This window comes from Paramormyrops kingsleyae, chromosome 2 (genome assembly GCF_048594095.1).
Source record: "Paramormyrops kingsleyae isolate MSU_618 chromosome 2, PKINGS_0.4, whole genome shotgun sequence".
Lineage (NCBI taxonomy): Eukaryota > Metazoa > Chordata > Actinopteri > Osteoglossiformes > Mormyridae > Paramormyrops > Paramormyrops kingsleyae.
Window position 1 is genome coordinate 7,329,076 of NC_132798.1, and position 24,679 is coordinate 7,353,754.

At 46.8% G+C, this 24,679-nt stretch overlaps 1 protein-coding gene across 2 annotated transcripts; it reads left to right on the forward strand.

Moving 5' to 3' along the window:
• Positions 1-6,335: 6,335 nt before the first annotated feature.
• Positions 6,336-23,933, forward strand: lgi3 (leucine-rich repeat LGI family, member 3). 2 transcript variants are annotated; one of them, XM_072704559.1, is made up of 10 exons: positions 6,336-6,532; positions 10,695-10,953; positions 13,659-13,730; positions 14,806-14,877; positions 16,942-17,013; positions 17,936-18,007; positions 18,526-18,695; positions 19,695-19,859; positions 20,780-20,870; positions 21,057-23,933. In XM_072704559.1, the coding sequence occupies exons 2-10, from the start codon at positions 10,754-10,756 to the stop codon at positions 21,784-21,786; spliced, it is 1,644 nt and encodes a 547-aa protein (XP_072560660.1). In that variant the 5' UTR covers positions 6,336-6,532; positions 10,695-10,753; the 3' UTR covers positions 21,787-23,933. The 2 variants fall into 2 exon arrangements, with proteins under 2 accessions (XP_072560660.1, XP_023694368.1); XM_023838600.2 differs by lacking the exon at positions 6,336-6,532 and having other exon boundaries at positions 10,367-10,953.
• Positions 23,934-24,679: the final 746 nt, after the last annotated feature.

The window sequence follows — 24,679 nt, forward strand, 5'->3', positions numbered from 1 at the left end:
TTTATCAATGAAACTGCTAATACAGCAGACTGTTGTGGATGGGATGGTTTGGTACAAAGTTTCTTGAAGTCACTCTGGATATAAGCATCAGATTAATAATTCAAAGACTCATTTATCAATTATTAAGCTATTAATAGTGTATGTTTTCTTCCCCGTGCCCTGGACTGACATGCCATTCTGGGTGGTGCTCTGTCTGGTGGAGCCCTATGGATTTTTTTCCCAGTTCTGTAAGTCAAATGAAAAATTTGAAAATACATTCATAAGAATCTATGAATGTGAGTCACGAATGAATTCATAGCTTGAGGTGTGGGTTTGACTTTCTAAATTCTTTCCATACCCATGATTGCAGGTCTGCAGTAGGACAGAACGTCTGCGTTTGCTGAAATGTTGTCTTCTGTCCACAGATGTTCCAGCCACATGCTGTGGTTTCATCTTCAGCACCATGAGTCTGCTGACGTCGGTGGGATTCATTTGGCTCTTTTGGACCGACAGATGGTCTGGTCTTCACCTTGTTGTTTGTCCCCTAAAGGTGATTGTCAATCAAATTATTCCTTGGCCCCGGTACATTGGGGGGGGGGGAGGATGGATTGCTTATTTAGGCCAAAATATGAAAGCAACAATAACATTAGTCTGTCTCTGTGTTGACAAACTAGGCAATCGTATCTGTTATTTATGGAGGTGGAAGGGGAGAAATGAATCCAGAAAGACGGAGGCTGCTGGTTATGTTGGGAGGGTCGCACCCGACTGGGTGAAGGGGAGCAGGGTGGCTTGGGCTGGGCCCTGTCTGCTCGGGGTGCTTCTGGTGGAGGCTTGGTTCAGGGAGCGCTCTAAACTAATCCTCCACAAAAGCACGGCTTAACCAAACCTATCCGGCTGCCGTTATTCATGCCGGTTAGACGAAAAGCTGCTGCGATTAAAAAGATGAATGGTGTTCTGCTGCTCGGGGGTGCGTGAGGTGTGCAGACTGCCCCGGGTATGAAAGCAGAGCCTTCCTGCTGGCTTTGTCCAGCCCTTCTTTAATACCTTCCTCTACCTTCATTATGGTGCAGCAATTTAGCCTGAGGGAAGGTTAAATCACTTCAATTTTTCTTTCTGTGGTCATCATGGTGTTGGCTGTGATGCAGACTTCCTGCCCGCCATGAAGTTCACCTAATCTCCCCCACGAGCTCTGTATGCTGGCGTCGGTCAGATCCACAAACACTCTCTTTGTTCTTTAACGTCTTACTATGCCTCATGTGAGGCGTGTGTCCCCCCCCCCATCCATGTTGACAGTGAGCCATGGGGCAATTTCGGTCTGCTTTGAGAGGAGCCATCTAGACTCTGACGTGTGTCACGACCACATATTCGGCACAGAGGGCACCTGGACCAGCAGACGGCCATGGAGGGCACCTAGATGAGGCTATATGGCAGGAGGCTGGCTCTCCATTGCCAAACAGGATGGTTAAAATTTGACGGTGTAGTGAAGAGGCACTACACTATGGATGCAAAAGCACAGGGTATCCGTTTGCGTCGGTGCGTCTCTGCTGGCCTTACTGGGGTCAGTGCATGTCCGCGATCATAGTAGCTAATGCTGCAATAACACCTTGGCGATTTGCATTTTGAGCCGCATATTGTCTGCCTATCATTCTATTGTGAGCAGCCCGGTTTCCTGTGAGAAGACAAAAGCATGCAGTTCAGGTATATCTTGCCCCTTATGGTTTGCCCATGGGCTGGTTTCCATGCGGGGGATGGCCACACTCTCCAGGGTAAGACTCATGTTACCGTCCGTGTCACTGAACACAGTTTTCCAAAAGTGGAATCAAGTTGCTGGTCACTTCAACAGAGTAAGGTTTGGTCTTGGTATGTAATATTACACGGCCACATCCACAACACTTTCTTCTGCTTAAAGGAACCATACTGAAATCAAACTGTGATTTATTCATCTGCTCTCAGTCATAAATCATATGAAAGCTCTGCGGTATCCTGGACTGCTGCAGTAACTGGGTTTTATTGGGCATCAGTAAATAAAAAGAGGGTAATTGATTTTGAAACATTTTATTTCACCATTTTCACCAGTGGGCGTTAAAATTATAGGCCTTGCTAGGAGAGCTGCCTACCTCATTTAATTGCTTATTTGCTTACCGTTTATAGCAGTGTCTCGTGGTGACTGAAATAACCCTCATCTGACAGCGTGTGGCGCTAAGCGGCCCAAACGTTGGTGCCATTAATCACCATGGTGTCCAGCTGCTCCCTGCTCACTGTAAACAAAAGAGTTCAGTTTGTGTGTAATGCAGCGACACGCAAAGTGTTTAAGCTGGGTTGGCAGTTTGGCGCCTCGAGAAAGGGCTGATCGTGGCCCGCTCTCATTCTTCATCTTTCATTTGGCTATGAAGTCCAGCCTTTCCGTCCAGCGGGAACTCACCACACAGCAGCAGGAAAACTGAGTGGAGCGACTGCAGCATGAGAATTCGAAAATGGCTTCAGAATGTGCAGTGATCCCCAGCAACATCATTGTCATCCATTCGCCGGCCCTTTTTCTTTGCTCGAAATCGTTTTAACCCAATCCCGAAACGAGTCCCAAAGCCATATTTGAAATCTTTAGCCATTACACGTTTAGTTTGGATTTTTCCAGCCAAAAAGCATGAAACGAGCGGAAGCCGGACTCGGTTGTCCCCTCCGTGGGCCCTGTGCTTCCCAGGATCGGTTCCGTGGGCCCTGTGCTTCCCGGGATTGGTTCAATGGGCCCTGTGCTTCCCGGGATTGGTTCAGTGGGCCCTGTGCTTCCCGGGATTGGTTCAGTGGGCCCTGTGCTTCCCGGGATCGGTTCCGTGGGCCCTGTGCTTCCCGGGATCGGTTCCGTGGGCCCTGTGCTTCCCGGGATCGGTTCTGTGGGCCCTGTGCTTCCTGGTATCAGTTCCAGGCTCCCTGCACCCTTCTGCTGGATTAGCGGTATGGAAATGCATGAAAGGCTCTCCACCCCCCCCCCCCCCCCCTCAAGTACTTTGAATGTATCCAAAGTGCTCATTTCTTGCCTGTTTTTTTTAGTGACTCAGCAGCTAACAGCAAGCTGTAAATTACTGCAGCAGCTTTAGTTTTTAAACATAAAAAAAAACAATTTTGGCCAGAAAGTTGCTGCTGATATAATAATGTATTCCTGGTCTCGAATAGCTATCAAGGGTTGTCACCAAGAAAAGTGAGAGGTACAAGAGCATGCATCGGAGCCTTCTGAGACTGGGACTTGGGGTGGTCATGGGGTGTGACTATGGGGGCGCAGGGGGGGTGAACATTTACTGTCACTGCCCCCAGCACAGCGGCCTCAAACACAGCACTGACACTGGTGCCCACTCAAATGCCCACTGCAGGATGGCATCCCGTTTAACGCCACTGGCTGGTCTGGGCCGTGCCCAATGCAGAGGTCAGCTTTAACAAAAGAACATGCTGAAGTTTGGTTATGTGATTACGAGATGAATCCGGGCTGTTTGTATCCTGCAGTACTACAGAGGAAAAAATACGGGTCTTGCTGCCTCTGTCACTCCTGTCAGTGTTTAATCTCTGACAGACAGCTCTGGCATCCTTTTCAGACAGGCACCCCCCCATCGGGCTCGTACCAACCACCCCTCACCCCCCCCCCCCAGCTCCCCAGCCTCGCACCTGAGCACTCACCATCGAGTGACATGCTGCCACCTATTATCTGACAGACAGCGGAGCGTTACATAAGTGCTAATTAGCAGGCAGCCAGGTTCTGCAAACACTGACGATCACATTCAGAGGTATATATAGACACAGTTTCCCTCCACCGAGAGTAAATAACACGCTTCTAAAAGTACTCTGACAAACAGATGTATTTTTTGCTCTGGGGTGGGTCTCCCTTAGGCAAACACTGGATAATACATGAACTCATGGCTCATGAACTCGCTGGCCATGCCGGCTGTGGTTCCCAGTAACCATGTGCACTGGGGCTCGCATCCTGAATCCTATAAAGGCGATGGGGGGGGGGAGGGGGGTTGGGGCTCTCGAAGTCAGTTTGGGAAGAAACACAGCAAAGCAGCACATGTGAGCCCCCACTGTAGCTAGAGAAGCTGGGGATGTTTTTTCTTCCTCTTTTTTGTGACATGAGGCCACATGTAGCTGTACAAACCAAATGATGGGTGTCCCTGCTGGGGGGCGGTTCCACTGCACCCGGCCTATTTCTGCCTTTTGTTTGCCGACAATAGGCTGTAAATGAATCCCGTCACTGCTGCACTTTTGGATGTGATGAAGTGGGTGTGTATCAAGCGTGCAGGGGGGGGGGGGCGCTGGGTGAGCAGAGGTCATCGCTGGAGAGTCTCTCGCGGTCGTCACCCTGGCACACAGATCTGCTCGTTCCCGATAAGCTTTCCATCCATCCACCAGTGTTTTTTTTTTTTTTTTTCGTCCGCACCCCAGATGGGATGTGATCAGCTCTAGTTCTGTCTCTCTCCTGACTGCCCCCCCCCCCTGAAGGCCATCATACTCCTCGTCAGGCCGGATTAACCTGTGCGTCCAGAGTGCCATGGCTTGGTTACTGCCTTCATTGTGCCGAGAAAACCCACATGCAATAAACCCAGCGTTTGCCTTCCTGTCTGCTGGAGGATCTCGGCCACGTTTATCTGGGGGGGGGGGGGGTAGCAAGCTGCAGGGCTGCCTTCTGGGGTTGGTGCTCCTCTGCAGCCCACAATCCATGGACCAGGGAGCCAGTCAACAGAACCATTGTAGAAGCTCAAAACATTCCCGAACTGAAAAGGGAAACGACAAGGTCTGAGCGGCAAAGGATGTGAAACATTAGAGCCCATTGCATGACCGGCTCTGTTTACGCAGCTTTACGTCCGTAATTACTGTGGCCTTCTGACTCCAGAGTATTTCATTCAGCTCAATGCAGGATTCAACAGTGCCGCATGCTTTAGATACTTATCACGGGCTGCGTAAGAACATATTATCATTTTTCCGTTTGTATAAACTCGCGATCCATATTTAATTTTTTCTGTGAAGTTTCAAAGGTCTGCTGACTTCCCGTTCTGCTGTGAAACTGGGCAGGAGCGGGAAATGGCTGAAAATGACTGGGCTGCGTAGGGGCAAAACCAGGACTGGGCGGAAACCAGTAAAAGTCCTTAGCAGAGTGTTCTGAGTGATGTGAAAGATCTCCAAGGTCATGTTCTGGTTAATGGGATCACTGAAAATCACTAAAAAAGAACACAGCACTTACAGCTGTTACCCTGGATGTAATACCATGCATATTTATATATGATTTGCTTACTTTTACATTAGTTCACAATGTAGCAGCTTTCTAGAAAGTCTGTGTAAATCTACATCTCCATGAATATGTGATTGACATACACTGTCTACCATGAAGTCTTTTTACCTGAGAGCAAAAGACTCATTCCTCAAAGTTGGCTGATGAGCGTGACAGGATTTATCAGCCCTACTGGGCTCAGTGTGGCAAATGACCCTCCCTAGTTCAATGGTAATTGGATCACAGATGGACTCTGGGCGGGGGTGGGGTGACAGTGAACCTGGGTATTACTGTTCCCCATTGGCTGTGGCCACTGAGGAAAAAGGCACTGAGAGTGACAGGCTGTGCCCTAAATCACACCAGGGTTATTGCGTTGCTATCCACTAATCACATCAGTCACACCTGGACCTCCCTTCATTTTAAATGTATTGTGTTTGGAACTTTTTTTTGATGCAACTAATGTTGAATGATTTCACACTATGCCCTTTCAGATCAGGTTATGGGGAAAATACCCCTTGCCGTTTTTAAAGGAATAGTTTATCCTCATGAAACTGAATGAAAAGCTGAGTCTTAGGTCATATAAACAGGAACAGGGCCTTCTCCTCTGATGACTGTAGGGATCGGGATGGGGACACGCTTTCTGTTATACTGTAATACAAAATAGAAGTTTCTACAAATCCAACAGGCATTTATTCTGAAAGATTTTAAACTGCCCTTCGACGTGAATCTGGGCCATCTGGATGGAGTGAATGCAAACTGACATGGCTGCTGTCCAGTCCCATTAGCTCTGACGTTCTTCAGGAGGTTCCCACCGTGTCCTCATGACCATCTCCAGAGCAGACAGATTGGGGCACCCTTGATGACTGTCACCTTATGAGTCATTATTATTTCTCTGTTTGTTCCTTGCTGGTGACATGTTATGTGAAGGTGAATGACAGCCATACATGTGCGAGTGCGTCAGTGGTGTTCAGGGAAGGGAAATTGACTCATTTTACCAGGGTTTACCCTGGGGGTGTTGAGACTCTAATGTGACCTCACAAAGACAGTAAGCCCCTTCCTTACTCGTATCTGGACGTTCCCCCCGACTGATTTCTGGCACAGATGTGAGATCGAGAACAGAGACCATCTATCAGGCAGCTGGGTCTGCTCTCCGAGCCCCTCAAATGGCAGAGGGAGCCGCAGAGATCGTCATGCTGCAGTGCTGTCCCAAAATCCGGAAGTCCCAAAGGCCGACATGAACGCCATCACTGCCAAGCTCGGTCCAGAGAGCCGCGGGGTCCTGCTGAGTCCACACATCTACAGCAGGTAAGAGGGGTCTCTGGAGAGGGAGGGCCACGCCCGTGCCAAGGCCCCCTCCGTACGCGACTTTCATTTTGTTTGTTAGTTTAGAGGAGAAGACTTTTTTTTCTTCTTCTGTTGGCTCCAAAGCCGTTCCAGGACAACAGAGGTTTTGAATTTAAACAGACCCTTTCCAAAAGCACAGCTGTCACTGGCAATGTGAATGAGAGAGACAGAGAGAGAGAGAGACAGAGAGGCAGAGAGAGAGAGTGACAGAGACAGATAGAGAGACAGAGAGAGAGAGGGGGGGCAGAAAGAGAAAGACAGAGACAGACAGAGAGAGAGGGGGGGCAGAAAGAGAAAGACAGAGACAGACAGAGAGACAGAGAGAGAGAGAGGGGGGGGCAGAAAGAGAAAGACAGACAGAGAGAGAGGGGGGGGCAGAAAGAGAAAGACAGAGACAGACAGAGAGACAGAGAGAGTGACAGAGAGAGAAGAAACAGTTGGAAAGAAATTCCTGAGCCAATAGCTGCTCTTCTCTTTTCTCCCCCCGAGCTTAAAGAGCTCCTCTCACAAATGCCTCCCGCCTTGCTAAATACAAACGTATTTCATACGCAAATTTTTCCCTCTGATTCATTCGGGGTACTTTCATTTCGTTTCAGTGACTCATTGAGTTCATGGGACTGGAATTCCTCATCGACTAAGGAACCACCGACTCACCAACTTACAAATTAGACACTCCAAACGGTTTTCTTTGGGTTTTGACTCACTTTCTTCAATCACAACTTGATGCGGAAGGTCATAACCAAATAAAATCTGTTACTAATTTCCATTAATTGGATGAAAGTAACAACATAGGTTTATATTCTGACATGTCTTCTTTTTTGGGATGTGTCTCGGTGTTGAGGTAACACGTAATATAAATACGATGAAAGAGATTGCAGTACTGGTACGTCTACCAGAGGGCGCCATTGGAATACTTTTTAGCAACAAATATAATTAAATTCAGAAGAACTAAATAATACAAGAAATAGGGACATACAAACACGCGTTTGATTGATCCCAAGAGAAAATTTGCAGCGAAGGAACATAAAGTGCACAGATACAGACACACAGTGACAAAATGCAGGGATGATATATAACGTTCAACAGGGTTGTGCAAAAATGAATAGATAAATAAGAAGATATAAAGAGGGGTATATATACAATGTACATAATCATAAATAGTTATGTAGTGGGTTGTTTTTCAATGCTGTCCTGGCAGTTAAATGGCTAAGTGGGCTGAGGGCTAAAGGTGCTCCGAGAAAGAGAGAGCTCCCCCTGGAGTTCAGGAGGAGCATTGTCCACGATATTATCGAGTTTTTCTCCCATCTTTCTCTTGCACCACTGGGTCCAGGGTCAAGCCCTGTGATGGAGCTGACCTTCGTGATGAGTTTGTTCAGGTATACGGCGTCGCCTTAACTGACGCTGCTTCTCCAGCAGGCCGCAGTGTAAGGAAGCACGCCGGCCACTATGGACTGCTAGAACATCCTCAGCAGCTGGCTGCTCACACGGAATTGACCTGATCCTATTTACAGAGTAGATTCTGCTCCGGCCGTTTCTGTTTGGCTCCACGGATGATGTTTGCTGCTCAGCTGAGCCCCTGAGTACTTACAGAACTGCAAAACCACCACTTCCTTTTTCTAATTTGTATTAATTTATGTTAATGCTAGTGTGTGGCAAGTACTTTTTCTGCTTTTATTAAGTTTTTATTAAGTTGATGCATTACCATTGGCAGGCTGATGCCATAGTTGAAGCAGAGCGTGAACGTTCTCCCGCTTCTGGCTTAGTGCGTAGGGACCTGTGGGCTCCTAGTGTCTTGCAGTAACAGCTCAAAGCCCCCGAGCCGTGCCTGTCACCGACACGCTCCCTTCGTACTGGGCTCACGGCGTTCTCCCTGATTGTGTGGGCAACAGTGCCCCCTGTGGCCATTTCCTGTATTGCCAAAGCAAACAGCTGGCCCAGATGAACAGGTACACCTCTGGTGGGGGGCAGGGAGGCCGCTAGCCAGCACTCCCCCAGAAGGTGGCGCCCTGGCCAATTACCCATATTACCCCAGGCAGAATCCAGCACGGTTTGAATTATGTGGTTTGTTTTATAAAAGGGATACATTATAGTAACAGTATCTAAGATCTGCCTCATGACCTTTGCCCGACCTTTGCTGTAGCTGACGGACCCTTAACGGGATTGCAGGTTCCAGAGAGGGTATGGGGCTGGCGAAAATTCCAAGGGATCATGTTTTCTTTTATGAGAATATAGAGGAACATTCCAGAATTTGCTAATTTATTTCTGCCAGTGAGTCTGTTCCATGAATTCTGAGATTATCACCCGAGTGCCTGATTAAAATAGAAACCAAGGGAAAGGGTAAATTAAGCAGCAGCAAATGGGTAAGAATGCATTTTACATATTAATTCTTTTTCCCAGATTGATCGTACAGAACTCTAGGCCACTGCTTTAAAAACTGGAGGATCTTAAATGTGATCCATTGTCTGTTTGGTCAGAGGGCTTTGCTATCTAGATGATTTGAGTAGAATAGGGCAGTGGTACTTTATTAACCTCGGTGTCGGAAAGTCTCTTCTTTACTTTGGCCATCTTGTTCTCCATGGAGGTGAGAGCAAGCTTGGGGGTCACAGCAAAGGTTCTGCCACCTTGTGGCACCCAAAGGGCCCACGGACTATGATGCCTAGTCTGCTGATGCCACACTCGAACCAGCAACCTTCTGATCACGGGCATGGACGTTTCGTCCACTGAGCCACACACCCACCCCCCAGAGCCCCTGTTAGTTCTTGTTCCTCATGGTAGCCACCTCTACCTAGATGCGCATTTTTTTAGTGGCGGCCAAAAAGCTTTAAGGGTAGATTCGGATAAGGGGGGGGGGGGGGGGCTCTGGTAAGCCGATTAAGGGAGAATGCAGCACAGAACTGGGAAGCCACCAGACTCCAGTGAACTCGCTTTACTCCATCCCCATGCGCACGTGGCATTATCACATAGCCGTGTCTCCAGAACTGGATCCGCTCTGGTGCGAAACCTGATAAGACTGAGCTGAGAGACCCGTGGGGGCAGGGCTGTGATTGTGCCCCCCCTGTCGGAGGCAAGCTAGACAGACAATGAATGACTAACTTGATATAACACTGGGGGAAGGAAAGTGTTTGGTGGTTCTCTCTAAAATGTTTTTTTTTTTCTATTCCTTTAGTAGGTCCAGCAGCGGATCTCATTGAAGGAGCCAGCAACATACAGGGCTTTTCTGATGTAATCTAATGTGCATAAATTATTCATCAGTATTAGGCCTATTTTAGTATTTTTGAGACTTTTGCATGGATAGTGTGGATACATATAGGTAGTTATGTAATGTATTGTAACACCGAAATGTTTAAATGCAGCATTTTATGATCTGAACGGTGGACAGATGGTAAAATCAATTGGTTCTGCCCTGTGGCTGGGAAGATCATGTTGAGATGATGTGTTATGATGCCCGGAATCCAAAGTCGCAGCTGGAGTTAAAATCACATGAGGCTCTGCCCTAGACTCCAGTGCGGGGGGGACGTGCTCCGTAACAGCGGGCCGCAGTAGGGTAACCGGGTCGGGGCTCTGCTTGGCATGCGGCACAGCCTGCACCGTCTGCGCCCCTCTGTGCTGGTCCCGCTCCCCTGTAAACGCGCATTAGCGAAACGCAGCGTCCCTGCTGTGAAAATGCATCCTGCTCTCAGTGTCGTGCTGCGGGAAGCAGCCCCAAAACCACACACATAAATCTGAGCTCCCTGCCCGTACCCTGTTTCCAAACCTGCACAGCCCCCCCCCCCCGCCCCCCCCAAAAACAAGAGAACACCGCCTCCACCAGGCTTCCTGTGCGGGCGGCGATTAATAATTCAGCGTCAGCGGCTTCGCGGACAAGCGCCCCGTTGAGCACAGCTGCGGCGACAGGGTGCAGACGGAGCTGGGAGCTGCGCCGCGGACACACACCCCCATCACAGAGCCAGGGACTACCCTCCCTCTGCATCTCTCTCCCTCCCTCCCGTCGCTCTCTCCCTCTCTCTCTCTCTCGGCTCAGCACAGCCTCCCATTCAGTAGAGTGCCGACAAACAGTGCCAGTTTCCGCGGAGTCACCGTTGGATTTCTGATAGCAATTTTTTCCTTTATTAATTTCTGGAAGAGGCACCCGGTTTGCCTCCCTCCCCAGTTCCTCTTTACCTCCATCCACCCAAAAGAAGGATGAGCGACGCCCGGCTCGGGGGGGCGTCCAGCCGGTGGGCTGCCCTCTGCCTGCTTCTCTGCCTGGTGGGGCTCTCTGGGGCCAGGAGGGCCCCCAAGGTCCCCCGCTGTCCGGCGAGCTGCTCCTGCACGAAGGACAGCGCCTTCTGCGTGGACTCCAAGGCCATCCCCAAGAGCTTCCCACCCGGGATCATCTCTCTGTGAGTACCCCGCACTTCTCTGTGGTTCTGTGAGTACCCCGCACTTCTCTGTGGTTCTGTGAGTACCCCGCACTTCTCTGTGGTTCTGTGAGTAAATTCCCTAAAGCTCCCCCATCCCATGCTCGTGTGGTTCTCTGCTCCTCCTCCTTCTGTCTCTCTGTTCCATCTCTCAGTTCCCATACACGCTGTTCATACGGGTTAGGGCTCATCATGGCCAGAGCATAAACCCAGACCTCTCTGCATACTGGCAGGGCAGCAGGTACTGGAGAATTCACCCTCTGTGTTACAGGAACGACTGTGCTCTGTCATAAATGTTTTGCATCATCCTGATATTACATGCTGCCTTTGTGAAGAACTGCGTGTAGAAACTTCCTGTCTGGCCCTGAATTCTGTAACTGTTCTGTAAATATATCCTTGTAATCGGCTGGGCAGGTTTGATGTGGACGTCGTTCGTTGTTACAGATGGGCAGGGAAATTCTACGAGCTGCATCTTGTTACGCGCTCCTGTGTGAAGTTACAGCATCTCTCACACCATCCTGATGCCCTAAAGAGAGCTTCCACATTTATCCCTCAACGACGGGGAAAGTCTGTGGTTTGAAAGGTCATCTGATCCTCTGCAAACATTCATAACTACATACAAATGCAAATAATGTGAATCATTTGTTGCTATGTAGCCGTAATTGAGAGGGATAAATTTATCATGAAATTTGTATAGTGAAGCCTTATGTCTTTGTCTAGAAAAGTAAACATAGCATAGTATTATGTGTCAGTAAGCTGTATCTGAGGCTGGGAGACAGAGAGCCTGCTCCAGATGCAGATGAGCTCCTTACGCGGTGCGTATTGGCAGGAGTGCATCTTCTAATGTCACATTAAATCAACTCATAAATATTGCAGAACTCGTTATCAGCAATCTGTACCAAGTAGTGTGAATGCATGTCAGGCAACAGAGCACTCGGGGATGCGTGGTAATGCGTCTGATGCGTGTTAAAATGCGCATCATGGTTGCAGTGGGACCTCGGGTTTGTGAAACAGGGTCCCTTTGCTCCATCTGCACTGGATGTGCCAGCCCATGGAAACACTGGCCTGGAGGAGAAAGGCAGCAGATGAGCTGGACCTGACCCTGTGCCGCAGCCTTAAGTCTGGGTTACCACGGCAATCCTCGGCTTCTCCACTAATAACATGGCGACGCCTATAGGAAAGGGGAGGAGCAACGGTTGACTAGGACTCCAAGGAAGGATGTGGCATCTCTCTGATTACCACTAATTGCTTCTAAGAGACTTTGGTTAATTAAGGGATCAGGCATAAATTTCACAGTTGATAATGTTTTAACTGCAATGTATTTGAAGATGTAGTAAAAATACTCTGCAGGTCCTGGGAAAATAGTTTATAACTGCCCAGAATGAATCGGACATATTTTTTCGTAAAGATGTGGAAGTAAGGTCACTATATGGTACAGCTTGCCTTGATTTAGAATTGGGGGGGGGGGGGGGAGGAGTTCTGAATGCTCAAAAAAGGAAGTACTGCGTCCTACTTTTACACTGATTAATCTATCCACAAATCGCAGGCACCCATGAAGGGTTCAAAGTTAGTGCATTAAGTGCATAGAGCGATTCCCCAGGAGATGACACGGCCGCGGACACGTTGTTCTGACTCCCTGTACAGATCAGCTTCCGCTGGGTTGGTCTGTTGGACACACATAGTGAAAGACTACAGTGTGGGGGCTATGCACTGCGCCCATCTCACCGCTAACGCTACTGCTAGCCAGAAATAGCCTGACACTCAGGCTGAATAAGAGGCCTAGTTCTGAACGGGGCATTCAAACGCCATTCAAAAATGAAACAATCTACAAAGGATGGAAGTCTGATTTTTCTTCCCCGCATAATTCTGACAAATATTTTGGCAACGCTCTGTATGCATTCCGGCAATGCTCAGCATAGCGCTGCTGCCATTATGTAAATCCATCTTAATATATTTCAAAGAGAAGCTGTCAAAGTCACTTAGCCTCTTCCCCTGTCTTGAGTTATGGCCCCGGCATCCTGCTCCTGGGAACCTGTCCTGCCGATGCTAGCTTTGAATAAACGTAGCATCCCTATTATTTTTCCTTACTTTGGCTTTTCTTTTTTTTCAACAAGACACTGGTTACATCATCACTGAATATGCCATTGTGCCTGGTGGCTAGACTTACACACTGCTTCTAAATACACAGACTGTCTTCTGATAAAGACACTCCTCCCCATAATAAACTTAAAAAGAATATGAATAGTCTTTGTTTTCCCCTTGAAGTTGTTGAGATACGGTTGACTGCGTGTCCATGCGTTGGTTTGTTCTTACTTTGAAGGTTTTCAGGAAGTGAACAACATTAAATAAAGTAACGAACTGGTTGTCTCATTAAGCATTGTCATGTTTTTTTTTCGTCCATACTTATTTGGAGCTTGACATCCCCCTTATACTGGGGTGGCCAATTTTATCCACAAAGGGCCGGTGCGTATGCAGGTTTTTGGGACAACCTGTAGGTCAGCTGTTCAAACCCAGGTGTGAGGACTCTTCAGCCATTCAGTCCTCTAATCTAATAATCTAATCTAGTAATCTAGTTAGGCAGTTACAGCGAAAACCAGCATACATAATGGCCTTTTCAGGATAAGATTGGCCACCCCTGCCCTAGATGATCTGAATCACCAATTGACCTCCGCTTTCCCATCCCACAGGACGATAGTAAATGCCGCCTTCTCTGAAATCCCAGAAGGAGCCTTCTCGCACCTACACTCGCTGCAGTTCCTGTGAGTATGTCTATTGTCACTGCCACCTGCAAGCCCCCCGGGGGGCAACTGCAGAGAATCTCTATAGGTCTGCTAGGGTAGGCACACATCACAGCTGGCGAGTCAGAGCTCCGTCTCTCAGAAGCAGGTAAAGGGTTCTGGACACCTTGAGGGACTAAGGCAGCAGCGCGGAAGTTCAGCAGAAGGTCAAGGCAGGTGGGGATATCTTGGTGGCCTGTCATTTGAGAGGCGACCCATCGCAGTGCCTGCTGCCCACTCGTGGAGGTATCCGTGTCAGAGTTAGTGCCACTGTCGAGGTCACTGTCATTCTCATCCCTGACGACAAGGGGGCCTTTGGTCCTCTCCGGCTGAACAATGGGTCACTGTTCTCCAAGCAGGCTCTCTCCCACACAAGCTGAATGCCTTCTAGCCCAGCTCATCATCGCTACCAAAGTAGCATCTGCTCCAGGCCACTCAGACCCCAGGTGCGAGAGGCAAATCATGAATAAACTCATATTTCGATCTACGGCAAAGTTTCCACCCTCACTTGGTGTCATATAGAAAAAAACAGCATAGTAAGCGATTCTGCCTAGCTCACTGTTTATAAATATATTCCTTATATTAGCCATGGACGGTTCCTATACTGGATAGCTGCAGTAAAAATCGACTCCTATATAAAAAGCAGTGGAAAAACATCCAGGATGTAGAAATGAAGGAAATATATTGCTAGTGTTGAATATATCCGTACTCTATTGAAAATGATCCAGGGAATATGCATTAAGCAAAGCATTCAGTATGGGAGTCATCTGTGCAGCCAAAGTGCTGATTCTGTATAATTCTGATATTTGGTTAAAAAATATATTCCACATTTTTAGAACAAAGGAAACTGGTAAGTAGAACGTATTTCCGAGGAGGTTAATTTATGCGGACCCCTGCATCACTTTTTTTCTCGGTTTTTGGTGAGGACCAAAGATAATTTATTACTCCTGTACTTAACAAGTGATTCTTCTTTTTCTTGAAATCAAATGAAAATGTCGTCGTTTCAGTGGAGAGGTTCTGACAGCCCGTCCCTCTCTCCCTCTCTCTCTCTCTGCAGATTGCTCAACTCTAACATGTTCACAGTGATTGCTGATGATGCTTTTGCTGGGCTGTCCCACTTACAGTACCTGTGAGTATTTCTATTCATCTTTTTATCTGTTCATTTACTTGCAAGACATATTCTTCATATTTAAAGCAGTGTTTCCCAGACTGGTCCTCGGGGAACCCACCGCCAGTCCACCTTTTTGCTCCCTCTCAGCCCCCAGTAGGGAGCAAAGACATGGACGATCTGTGGATTCCCGTGGTCCGAGTTGGGAAACACTGCTTTAAAGTTTTGAGCTCAAGGTGTCTGTTTCAAGAAATAGACATTCTGCATTTAAACACATGCAGATTACTCCACCAGAAACAGCTCACACTTATGTGCACAGTAACGGTCAGCTTTGTAATGTATAATTAGCTGTTCAGCCACCCATGAGGTCTGCTAAATATCGTAAGGATCACCTGACTTACCATCAGTGCACCATAAGCACAGACAGACCTGTGATTAAGTTCATCTGTAAACTGTTTCAGTACAGTATGTGTCAGAATGTCTTATGGTATGACTCTCTTTATCTGTGGGACCACTAAGGAAAAATATAAAAATACTAAATAATAATTATTACCTCTTAAGCCTTAAAAAGCCACGGAAGTCATTTTCCAGCCTAATGTTTTGAGAAATATGTTAATCAGCGATTACGAAATATTAATTTCCAGATGGGCTCATTCTTGTCCAGTTAGAGAGCCTGGGGGGGGGGGGGTCCGTTCGCTTCTGCCTGTGGCCTTGCCGGCATCCCTCTGTGAATGCTAATGAGGACATTATGCCATGAAACGCATCCAGCCTGCTGCTGGCCAGAGCACCACTCTGGAAAAGCCCCCACCCCCTGGCGTTTCACCCAGCCAATTGCTGACATTTGCTGTTCTCATCAGAAAATTAGCAACTGGCTCATTTCAAAGCTCGTATGTTGCTATTGCAGGTTGTCACTCGGCCAGGCAGTTATCGAATATTTAATTTTGACTTGCTGCACATCTGAAGCATGTATAAGAGTATTTTTCAGTAGGTGAGGTGCTTGATGGTGGGTGGTGGGGGGGGGATTCAGGCAGACATCCGCTTGCTCTGCTGACAGAGGTGTTCCCTGATGGTCTCTAAATGCTTATGTCATGCTCTGTAGAATTCAATCTCCTCCGCTCTTGTGCCTTGTTGGCGTCTTTTAGTTTTTTCGCATCCTGGATCCCGATCTGGGTTTCAGAGATGGGTAGAGCAGCAGACTTTTTCTTGTGTTGTAAACTTTCATCCCATTCCAGCCAGACCGCTGGCCCTAAAGTCGACTTGCCGACTCAGACCGTAGAGGAGACCCCAGGAGTTGAAGGGAGTCTCAAGAGTTGAAGGAAAGGGTGTGTTCAGTAATTATGGGGGCTCGTTAAGTTCTGGGGAAAAGTTGGGTCTCGATGTAGGCCTAAAGTTACAGCTGATCTCTGCTGCATTGAAGCCCCCCCCCCCCTGGATTTCACGCTGCCTTCCTCCTGCCCAAGGTGACTGCCTCAGTGACTCAATCCTACTTAAGATTCAGATGGCGTCATGGTCCAGCTGAGTGAAATCCGCAGTAATAGCTGCCCCCCCCCCCCCCAGACCCCCCATCCCCGACTCCCAAGGGAGAGGCTTTCAAATAAAATAAATGAATCCAGGACTAACGTGGGCACCATTAAGCTAAGAGGTTTAGAGGAAGAAAAAAGACAGCGCTTGACAAACAAGGAGCCCGGCTGGGAACGGCCATTGCAAGCTACAAAGACTCTGCTTGGATCGCTCCCCCGAGACTTTACGGCCTGGCGTGTCCTTAATCCGGCTCCCTGCGGACGAAGAGGAGGAGGAGCGGGAGTGCCGGTGGAGACTTCTTACTGCCCCAGACTGTCTCGCTGTCCCCTGGAGTGGCCGGGCATGATGGATCTCCACAAACATCTGTGTCTCCTGACGTTTACATTGATGCCACGTATATTTATATTACCTGCAGAGAGTTTGCATGCATTCCACCGCTCCTGTCTTCTGCTAATGGAGGGAAATCCAAGACTTTCAGGGCCTAAACTCAAAATAAGAAAAGGAACATGAACTGGGTTTGTGGGGTAATGAGAATGACTTGACGGCTATCTGTCTGTGTTCCAGGTTCATCGAGAACAATGACATCCAGGCCCTGTCCAAGCACACCTTCCGAGGACTGAAAGCCCTGGCTCACCTGTGCGTACCTCCTTCGCCTCTCTCGGTCTCGCGGCCAACGGTTTGTCCAAAACAACATTTCCGTTCTCCTCTCAGAAAAGTGGCCCCAGTTTCCTAACCTACACTGGAAAGCATTCCCTAAAGTCATTTTATAATCCCTCCACGTCTGCGACATGGTGCAGCTGTTGTCTTGGTTCAGCTGTCTTGGGGGAGGGGGGGAGGGTGTTGTAACGCTTACGGCCCCTCAGCGCACTGCAGAAACCCCCTCCAGATAAGTCAGAATCCTGCAGGTGGCCCGTTGGCAGCAGAAATACATGTTCAGCCCCACCAGCCTGGCTGTGTTCACTGCATTGTGTGGCCTTCAGTGTGGGAAAGAGAAATATTGTCATGGTAGCTATGGAATCTGAGGAGAGCTAATGCTTCCTTCAAGACAAGCGCCCAGACTTGCTGGTGTGCAGCACTGCCTGGGTAAACCGGGGTTAAAGCTGGGAGATGAGAAGCATTTACATCAGGAATACATGTATTCTGCATCAGTCATGATCCAAATCTCTTCAAAGGCCTGAATTAACCTAGAAATAGGCAGGGAAACAATGAGTGATGATTCTTGGCTTTATTTATATCTGTGTGCTACCTGGGCTTGGCTCCAAAGTGCCCTCGCAACGCTCTTCTGGATAAGTGCTTACAAGACGGTTGGATGGATATTTCAGACAAGAATAGAGTTTGTGTTTATCTTGCAGGAATCGGAAACGAACAGGAAAGTGGCTGTAGCTATAAGACGTATGTTCATCACCACTCAGTGCACTTTATTTCAAAGTTTAAAGGAGTTACAAAAAGAATTGGTTTGCTATTTATAACAGACTGTAAAATGTGTGTAATGTGTACTGGAGTTGTGTCTGCTTAAGGGTAGCATCCAGAGACGGACTCACAGATGCATGTCTTTCAGGTCTCTGTCCAATAATAACCTACAGATGATTCCCAGGGACCTTTTCAAACACCTGGACATCCTGACAGACCTGTGAGTATGAGTTGCTTTGCCTGCCTGTCTCTCGCTGTGTTCCTGTTCCAGCATCGCCGGGCCCTAATGTGTGGCCCTGGGGGACTGAGGCCCAAAGCACTGCGCCACATTGTTCTCCCCGGTGACCTCATGTGACACAGCAGGCCACTGTTTGGACCTTGTGCCCTTAGAGAATCCGTTGTTGTCGTCCACAACACCTCTGTGTTTTGGTCCAGTTGACTTGTGCTCTTTCACGGTGTCCAGCATCGCTGTGCTGCATGTTTCCATGGTTTCCATTGTCCATCCACTACATGCCCTCACGGTTTATAACCACTGTCGGTTCTGCGATATACAGTATTGTAATATACTGTCATTACTTGTCTCTGTACTGAGTGATTTCACAGTTTGTGGCCATGTAACGCTCGCTCCCTGTTAGCACGGCTCTCTGTGTTTTGATTGGTGTCGCTGTGCCGTTCAACGGTCTGGAGTATCGATGCCTCATGTGATTCTTAGTATGTCCCTGCGACGTGCGACTGCAGGGACCTGCGAGGAAACTCCTTCCGCTGTGACTGTAAGATCAAGTGGCTGGTAGACTGGATTGAGAAGACCAATACCTCGGTGCCTGCCATCTACTGCGCCAGCCCCTTCGAGTTCCAGGGACGCCGCATCCAGGACCTCACCCCGCGGGACTTCAACTGCATCAGTGCCGGTTCGTCCTTTTGGGGGTCAGCCTGGCCCTCGCCTCAGGTTCTCCGTGAATTCCCCTTCCTACCCTGCAAACATTCAAGCCTGGACTCATTTAGATGTCAGTGCTTAGATTCTTACTATCTAGGAATGAGATTTCGCATTTTGGTTCTCATAAATATATTTTGTTAAGACTCTACCAGCAATCGTAGCAGTTAAAGGCAAAATTATAAAACTGAAGGTCAACATATGTAAAAAGCTTTATAGGGAAAATGTTATAATGTCTGGGATGCTCAAAGTTTAGAACCGGTTTATCTCATCAAGGTCAGAAAGGTTTGTATCAGTATCCCACAAAGCAGTGTTTACCAGTCTGGTCTTCAGAGAGCCACAGACAGTCTACTTTTTTTGCTCCCTCGGAGCTCCCTTCCAGACAGTCCACATTTTTGCTCCCTACCAGGAGCTGGGAGGAAGCAAAAATGTGAATTGTCTGCAGGTCCCTGAGGACCGAATTGGGAAACACTGCCACAAAGAGTGTCCCCCGTCCTGTGTGTCCTGGGATAGGCTACATAGCTAGAAATTCCAGGCCCCTTGACAAAGTGTCACCTTGGACCCCCCATCCCCATACCATATGCCCTGGAAACCTCGCCTTATACAACCAACCAGTAATTATTGTATTATTTCTATGCCTCTATGTGGCACTCCAAGACCCTTTATGCTGGATAGGCTGGTATGGATGGATGGATGGATGGATGGATGGATAGATGGATGGATGGATGGATAGATGGATGGATGGATGGATAGATGGATGGATGGATAGATGGATGGATGGATAGATGGATGGATGGATGGATGGATGGATGGATAGATGGATGGATGGATGGATGGATGGATGTACCATATGGCTGTAATTCTTCACTTTACTAGGCATTTAACGGCAACTCTTTTTACATTTCGCAGTCAGTAATGTTCATGATGAACAGCCTGGACCAGGTATTGCTCAATTGTTCCTCCCCCTCTGCTTCAGACTTTGCTGTATATGAGACCTTCCCATTCCAGTCTGTGTCTGTGGAGTCCTATGAGTTCAGTGGGGACCAGTTTGTGGTGTTTGCTCAGCCAGATACAGGCATCTGTATGCTGTACATCTGGGACCACGTAGAGATGGTTTTCAGGAAGTACCACAACATCACATGTAAGTCTCCTTGCATGTCATTCTCCTTGTTGTGTGTAATCAAAGATCTGCTTTAAAACAAACAGGAATTACTGTTGTGTGTTTATATGTACAAACTAGTAGGTGTATACAGGGGTGAACCTGGGGTAATGCTGCAAAAATACGCATCTAGCTAGTGACGTTAAATCATCATTTTAATTAGAATCAAATTAATCTTCAGAACATGAGAGTTTCAGCCCATGAATGTAACATTCACCTTCTGGCAGGTTTGTGGGGGGGGGGGACCCTCAGCGATTCGTAAAGGCTGAGCTTGATTCACTGTTCTGGGTGTTTTTCCCCCCCAAGAAATTCCTTTGTCTCTAGTCCCTCAAAACTAAAACCAAAACTCCCCAAAGGGATTTTAAAGAACACAATGTTGTATGAGGAGCCGTTTGCTTCCTTTTCCAAATGCTATTACTTATCTTTATTGTTATTAATGATCCTTATTGTTTCTTTGTATGTTTTCATTGTTTTTATTTTTTTTCCATATGGGAAGATTCCGAGCCATGATGGGAATTATTTAAAGTCTGGTAAAAGCACCAGCGTTTCTTCTGTTATTGTATTGATGGTCCTGCATAAATGTGAAAAACTGGCTTCCTCTGTCACATGTGGCCATTCATCGTCTTACAATGCATCTGTTTGCCACTGGGGGGCACAGTAGAGCTCCGGGGACACGCTGCAGCCTGATAAATGGCTTCACCAACTGAAATTAAAGCATTTAATCAGTTGCTTTTTGAGTTTATTTTATTGGAGAATGGATTAAAAATAAATGTGTGTTTATTTCATGGAAGGCTGCTTTCAGAGGTCTTCCTCTCATCTTATTTAATGTAGGTAAAATATCTGATATCTGAGTGTGACAGCCTGTCTGTCTGTCTGCCTGTCTGTCTGTCTGTCTGTCTCAGCACGCTCAGCGGTCTACTGCAAGCCTGTGGTCATCAACAGCACTTTGTACGTGGTGGTGGCTCAGCTCTTTGGAGGCTCCCATATTTACAAGTGAGCGTCCAGTGTGCAGACAGGCATGATAGATACGATTCATGACGCTGCAAAAATAAGCATCTAGCTAGTGACGTTAAAATGATCATTTTTGTGTCTATCCAATTAAATAATTTACTAAGAATCCGAATAATCTTCAGAGCATGAGAGTTTCAGCCCATGAATGTAACAGTCGATTTCTGGCAGGTGGGAGGAGGACCCTCAGCGATTCGTTAAGATTCAGGACATCGACACCACCCGTGTCCGTAAGCCTAACTTCGTGGAGACCTTTCAGCTGGAAGGAGACTGGTACTTCGCTGTGGCTGACAGCTCCAAAGCGGGCACTACCAGCCTGTACCGATGGAACCGCAACGGCTTCTACTCTCACCAGTCCTTGCACCCCTGGCACCGTGACACCCACGTGGAGTTCCTGGAGGTAGATGGCAAGCCCCGCGTCATCCTGTCCAGCGCCTCGCAGTCCCCGGTGGTGTATCAGTGGAACCGCAGCCAACGGCAATTTGCCTTTCACTCCCAAATCACCGGCACGGCAGACGTGCAGATGGTCAAGCACTTCTGGGTGCGCAAGGTGCTCTACCTCTGCCTGACGAGATTCATCGGCGACTCCAAGATCCTGCGCTGGGACCCCCAGCGCTTCGTGGAGATTCAGACCCTCCCCTCCAGAGGCTCCATGTCCGTTTACCCCTTCACCGTTGGTCCACGCCAGTACCTCCTCCTGGGTAGCGATTTTTCCTTCTCTAGGGTCTACCTGTGGGATGAACTTGCCCAACGCTTTCAGCCGTTCCAGGAGCTCAACATTAGAGCACCCCGGGCCTTTAGCCTGGTGTCCATTGACAACAAAGACATCCTATTGGCTGCCAGCTTTAAGGGTGACTCCTTGGCCTATCAGCACCTCCTAGTAGACCTGAGTGCTAAGTAGGCCCCAAGTTTAATGCCGAGTAATCAAGGGTTTGGTGGTAGTGGGGAAGCTCTCAATTCCGGAACTTAACTGATCAATTCTTCTCTATTTAAAAAACCCTCTGAAGATCCTGGGTTTGTGGTTTGGACTTCCAAAAACATGGGAAAAACATGTTATAACATGGGAAGGTTCATTTAAGCAAAAGCAATATAAACCAGTTAAAAACTGATTATGAAGAAAACTAAAAGATGTACAGTAATTTTTTCCCACAATTTTGTCAATCAAATAGCTTGATTTACCCAGTGAAACCACGGTACCTCCTATTGCGAAGACATGAAAAGAATTACATATTTAAAATACAGTTTGCTATCTTGAAAAAATGTTTAGTACACTCAATTTGAAAATGAATGGCAGATTATTGACCCCTGAATTAAAGGTCTATCATCGGTCTATCTTATAAGTGTCAGCAAATACGTGTAAAACTACAGGCAACATACACATATTCACCATTTAATCCTATATATTAAAGATTATATATTATATATATTAAAAGAAATTATATATATTACTATATATATTAAAAGAAATGTAAGTAAAGCATGACAAACACCCTGGCTATTTTATAGACTTATGAAAGGGGTTTGTCTACTTTTAATATGAAAATAACGCCACTCATTAAACCTAATCAAATGTTATTCCACCATTCCACTTGTGTGACAGAAGTTTTGACTTGTCAGACTGATGAGAGAGTGTTTTCAAAGCCAGCTCCTCTGTGAACATACGCATTCCTGTGGACTGAAGCGGGGAGATGAAAGCAGTGTGATATATTTGTGCCCGCTGCAGACTTTAATCTTCCTCACAGCTTTGTTTCCTCCTTCTGGCCTGTCTCTCCTCTTTAATCCTCGCCGGTTAACGCTCCTGTAATGCCTGATGTAATGTCAGACGATCCTGCCGGTGGGGGCCCCTTCATCTTTCAGTGAAGTGAGTGAGCTTGGTTGCACTAATGAATCTTGCAGTTCCTGATCATTACCGTCGGGTTTCTCCATTGTGGCGCTCCAGGACCCAGCAGCCTGTCCTGTGTGCCATGTTTGAGTTTGCTTAATAATACTCATTTCACGTCTTAATTTTCCAAGATCATAAAAAACAGGCTCCTCTCGTGTGGTGGAGAGTATCCATGTCTTAAATAGTTTAACCCGCCCTTGAACTGGGAATTGTTCATTTTAACTCCTATGCCTTATTAAAAGTTAACATCATCATAAAACCACGATAGTCTTTCAATTTTGGAGTAGAGAGTAACAAACAAGCATTTTTACAGTTTGGCTGAGTTGCCTCAGATTGTTTAATCTGATTTAATTTTGATTATTTACTGTATATGCTTACTGTTTGTATTTGGCATTGCTGGGAAACCAGGGATAAAAGTCTTCATGGAAAAGTCTGTTAGTGATGCTGTTTACCCCTGTCTATGTATGCAATAAATGCCTATGATGGATCTCAATAGGCTTGAAAATAACACTGTGTGGTATCACAAACTCTTCATTAGCAATAGCCGTGAATGACTTATTACCTAGAAAATACATTATTTTACAAACACGTTGTGAATGAAACTGGTTATATATGTAATATATATTTTTTTTTTCTTGGCTGTTCTGCTATGGTGTCTAAATTAAACATGATATGTCTGTTTTTTCCTTAACCTGTGTTCCCACATAATTGAATTTTGTGGAGGGTAGGGACACTTAGACCAAATGATTATGTAAAAAAAAAAAAAACTAACATTGTTTTTGTAAAAAGAGAATGATGACTACAGTGAAATTATGCAGATGCACTTGTTACAATTTTGCCCGCTGTGTTCTTAAAGTGATCAGTAAGCGTTAATGAAAAACATAATGCTTTCAAACTGATAATTGTGACTGTTACAAATATCCAGAATGAGAACTTCTTAAAAAGCATGAGACTGTTTTTTCTCATACTGACTGTAATATGCTGCATAATTTATCTGGTTGTCCCAACATTTGGAGCCATTGTTAAAACAGGACTATTGATTTCTTTTATATATATATATATGCAGAAACAGGCTGTTCTCACTGTTTGGGCTTTCTGTGTGTTTATGGACGTGTTCCTTACAATATTGCCATGGTGACTAATAAAATTAATCAAATACAGCTTTAGTGATGCTTCTGCCTTCCCGTTATTATCAAAATCCCTGTAATGAAATTCCAGTACTGACAGGACAGACTATTATCTGCATATCTCCTTCCTCTCACAGTGTTTTACCAGGCCTAATGGATTATCTCACGTGGTAATAATGCTCTTCCTCTGCCGCAGATTCAATTGCTCGGCACTTTCCCGGGGGGGGGGGGAGCTTGAATACACAGATTAAAAATTGTACCCCCTCAGCAAATTTTACCATGGGAACCCCCCCCCAACCCAGCAAATTATATCATCAGGAAGGGCAAGATGTACTGTACTGACATATACTGACCTGTTTAGTGGCTCACCAAATATTCTTACTGTCAAATAACTGGGTTGCTTTGAAAATAGTGGTGTCATCTAGCACAGCTTCCATTCTGGACCTCTGTCTTTGCACAATGTGATACAATCTTGAAGAAACTCAGGTTAGACAATCTCCATAGAAGCATGTTATGAGAGTTCTGCCATTCAGCCCCATTGGGTCCTACGCCAGGTTCCTGACCCAACATGATATGTGACTGATCCTGTCTTCTATTCCATTGGAGAAAGGTGACCCTGTAATGCCAGAACATCTTTATAAGGATATTGCCATAGAATTTTCATCAATCAGATAAGAATGTCAAAATTCAGTACTAACAGGGAAATATTGGATTATAAAAACTGGGGCCTTAAGAAGCTATTCAATGCAAGAAGTGATATAAAGAATTTTTTATGAGACTTTACA

What these genes read in the sequence shown, in the direction of transcription:
- lgi3 (XM_072704559.1), top strand. Translation starts at nt 10,754, where the DNA reads ATGAGCGACGCCCGGCTCGGGGGGGCGTCCAGCCGGTGGGCTGCCCTC. An exon ending in CTTCAACTGCATCAGTGCCG is followed by an intron (nt 18,696 to 19,694) that starts GTTCGTCCTTTT and finishes CCTCTGCTTCAG; the next exon opens with ACTTTGCTGTATATGAGACC. An exon ending in GAAGTACCACAACATCACAT is followed by an intron (nt 19,860 to 20,779) that starts GTAAGTCTCCTT and finishes TGTCTGTCTCAG; the next exon opens with CACGCTCAGCGGTCTACTGC.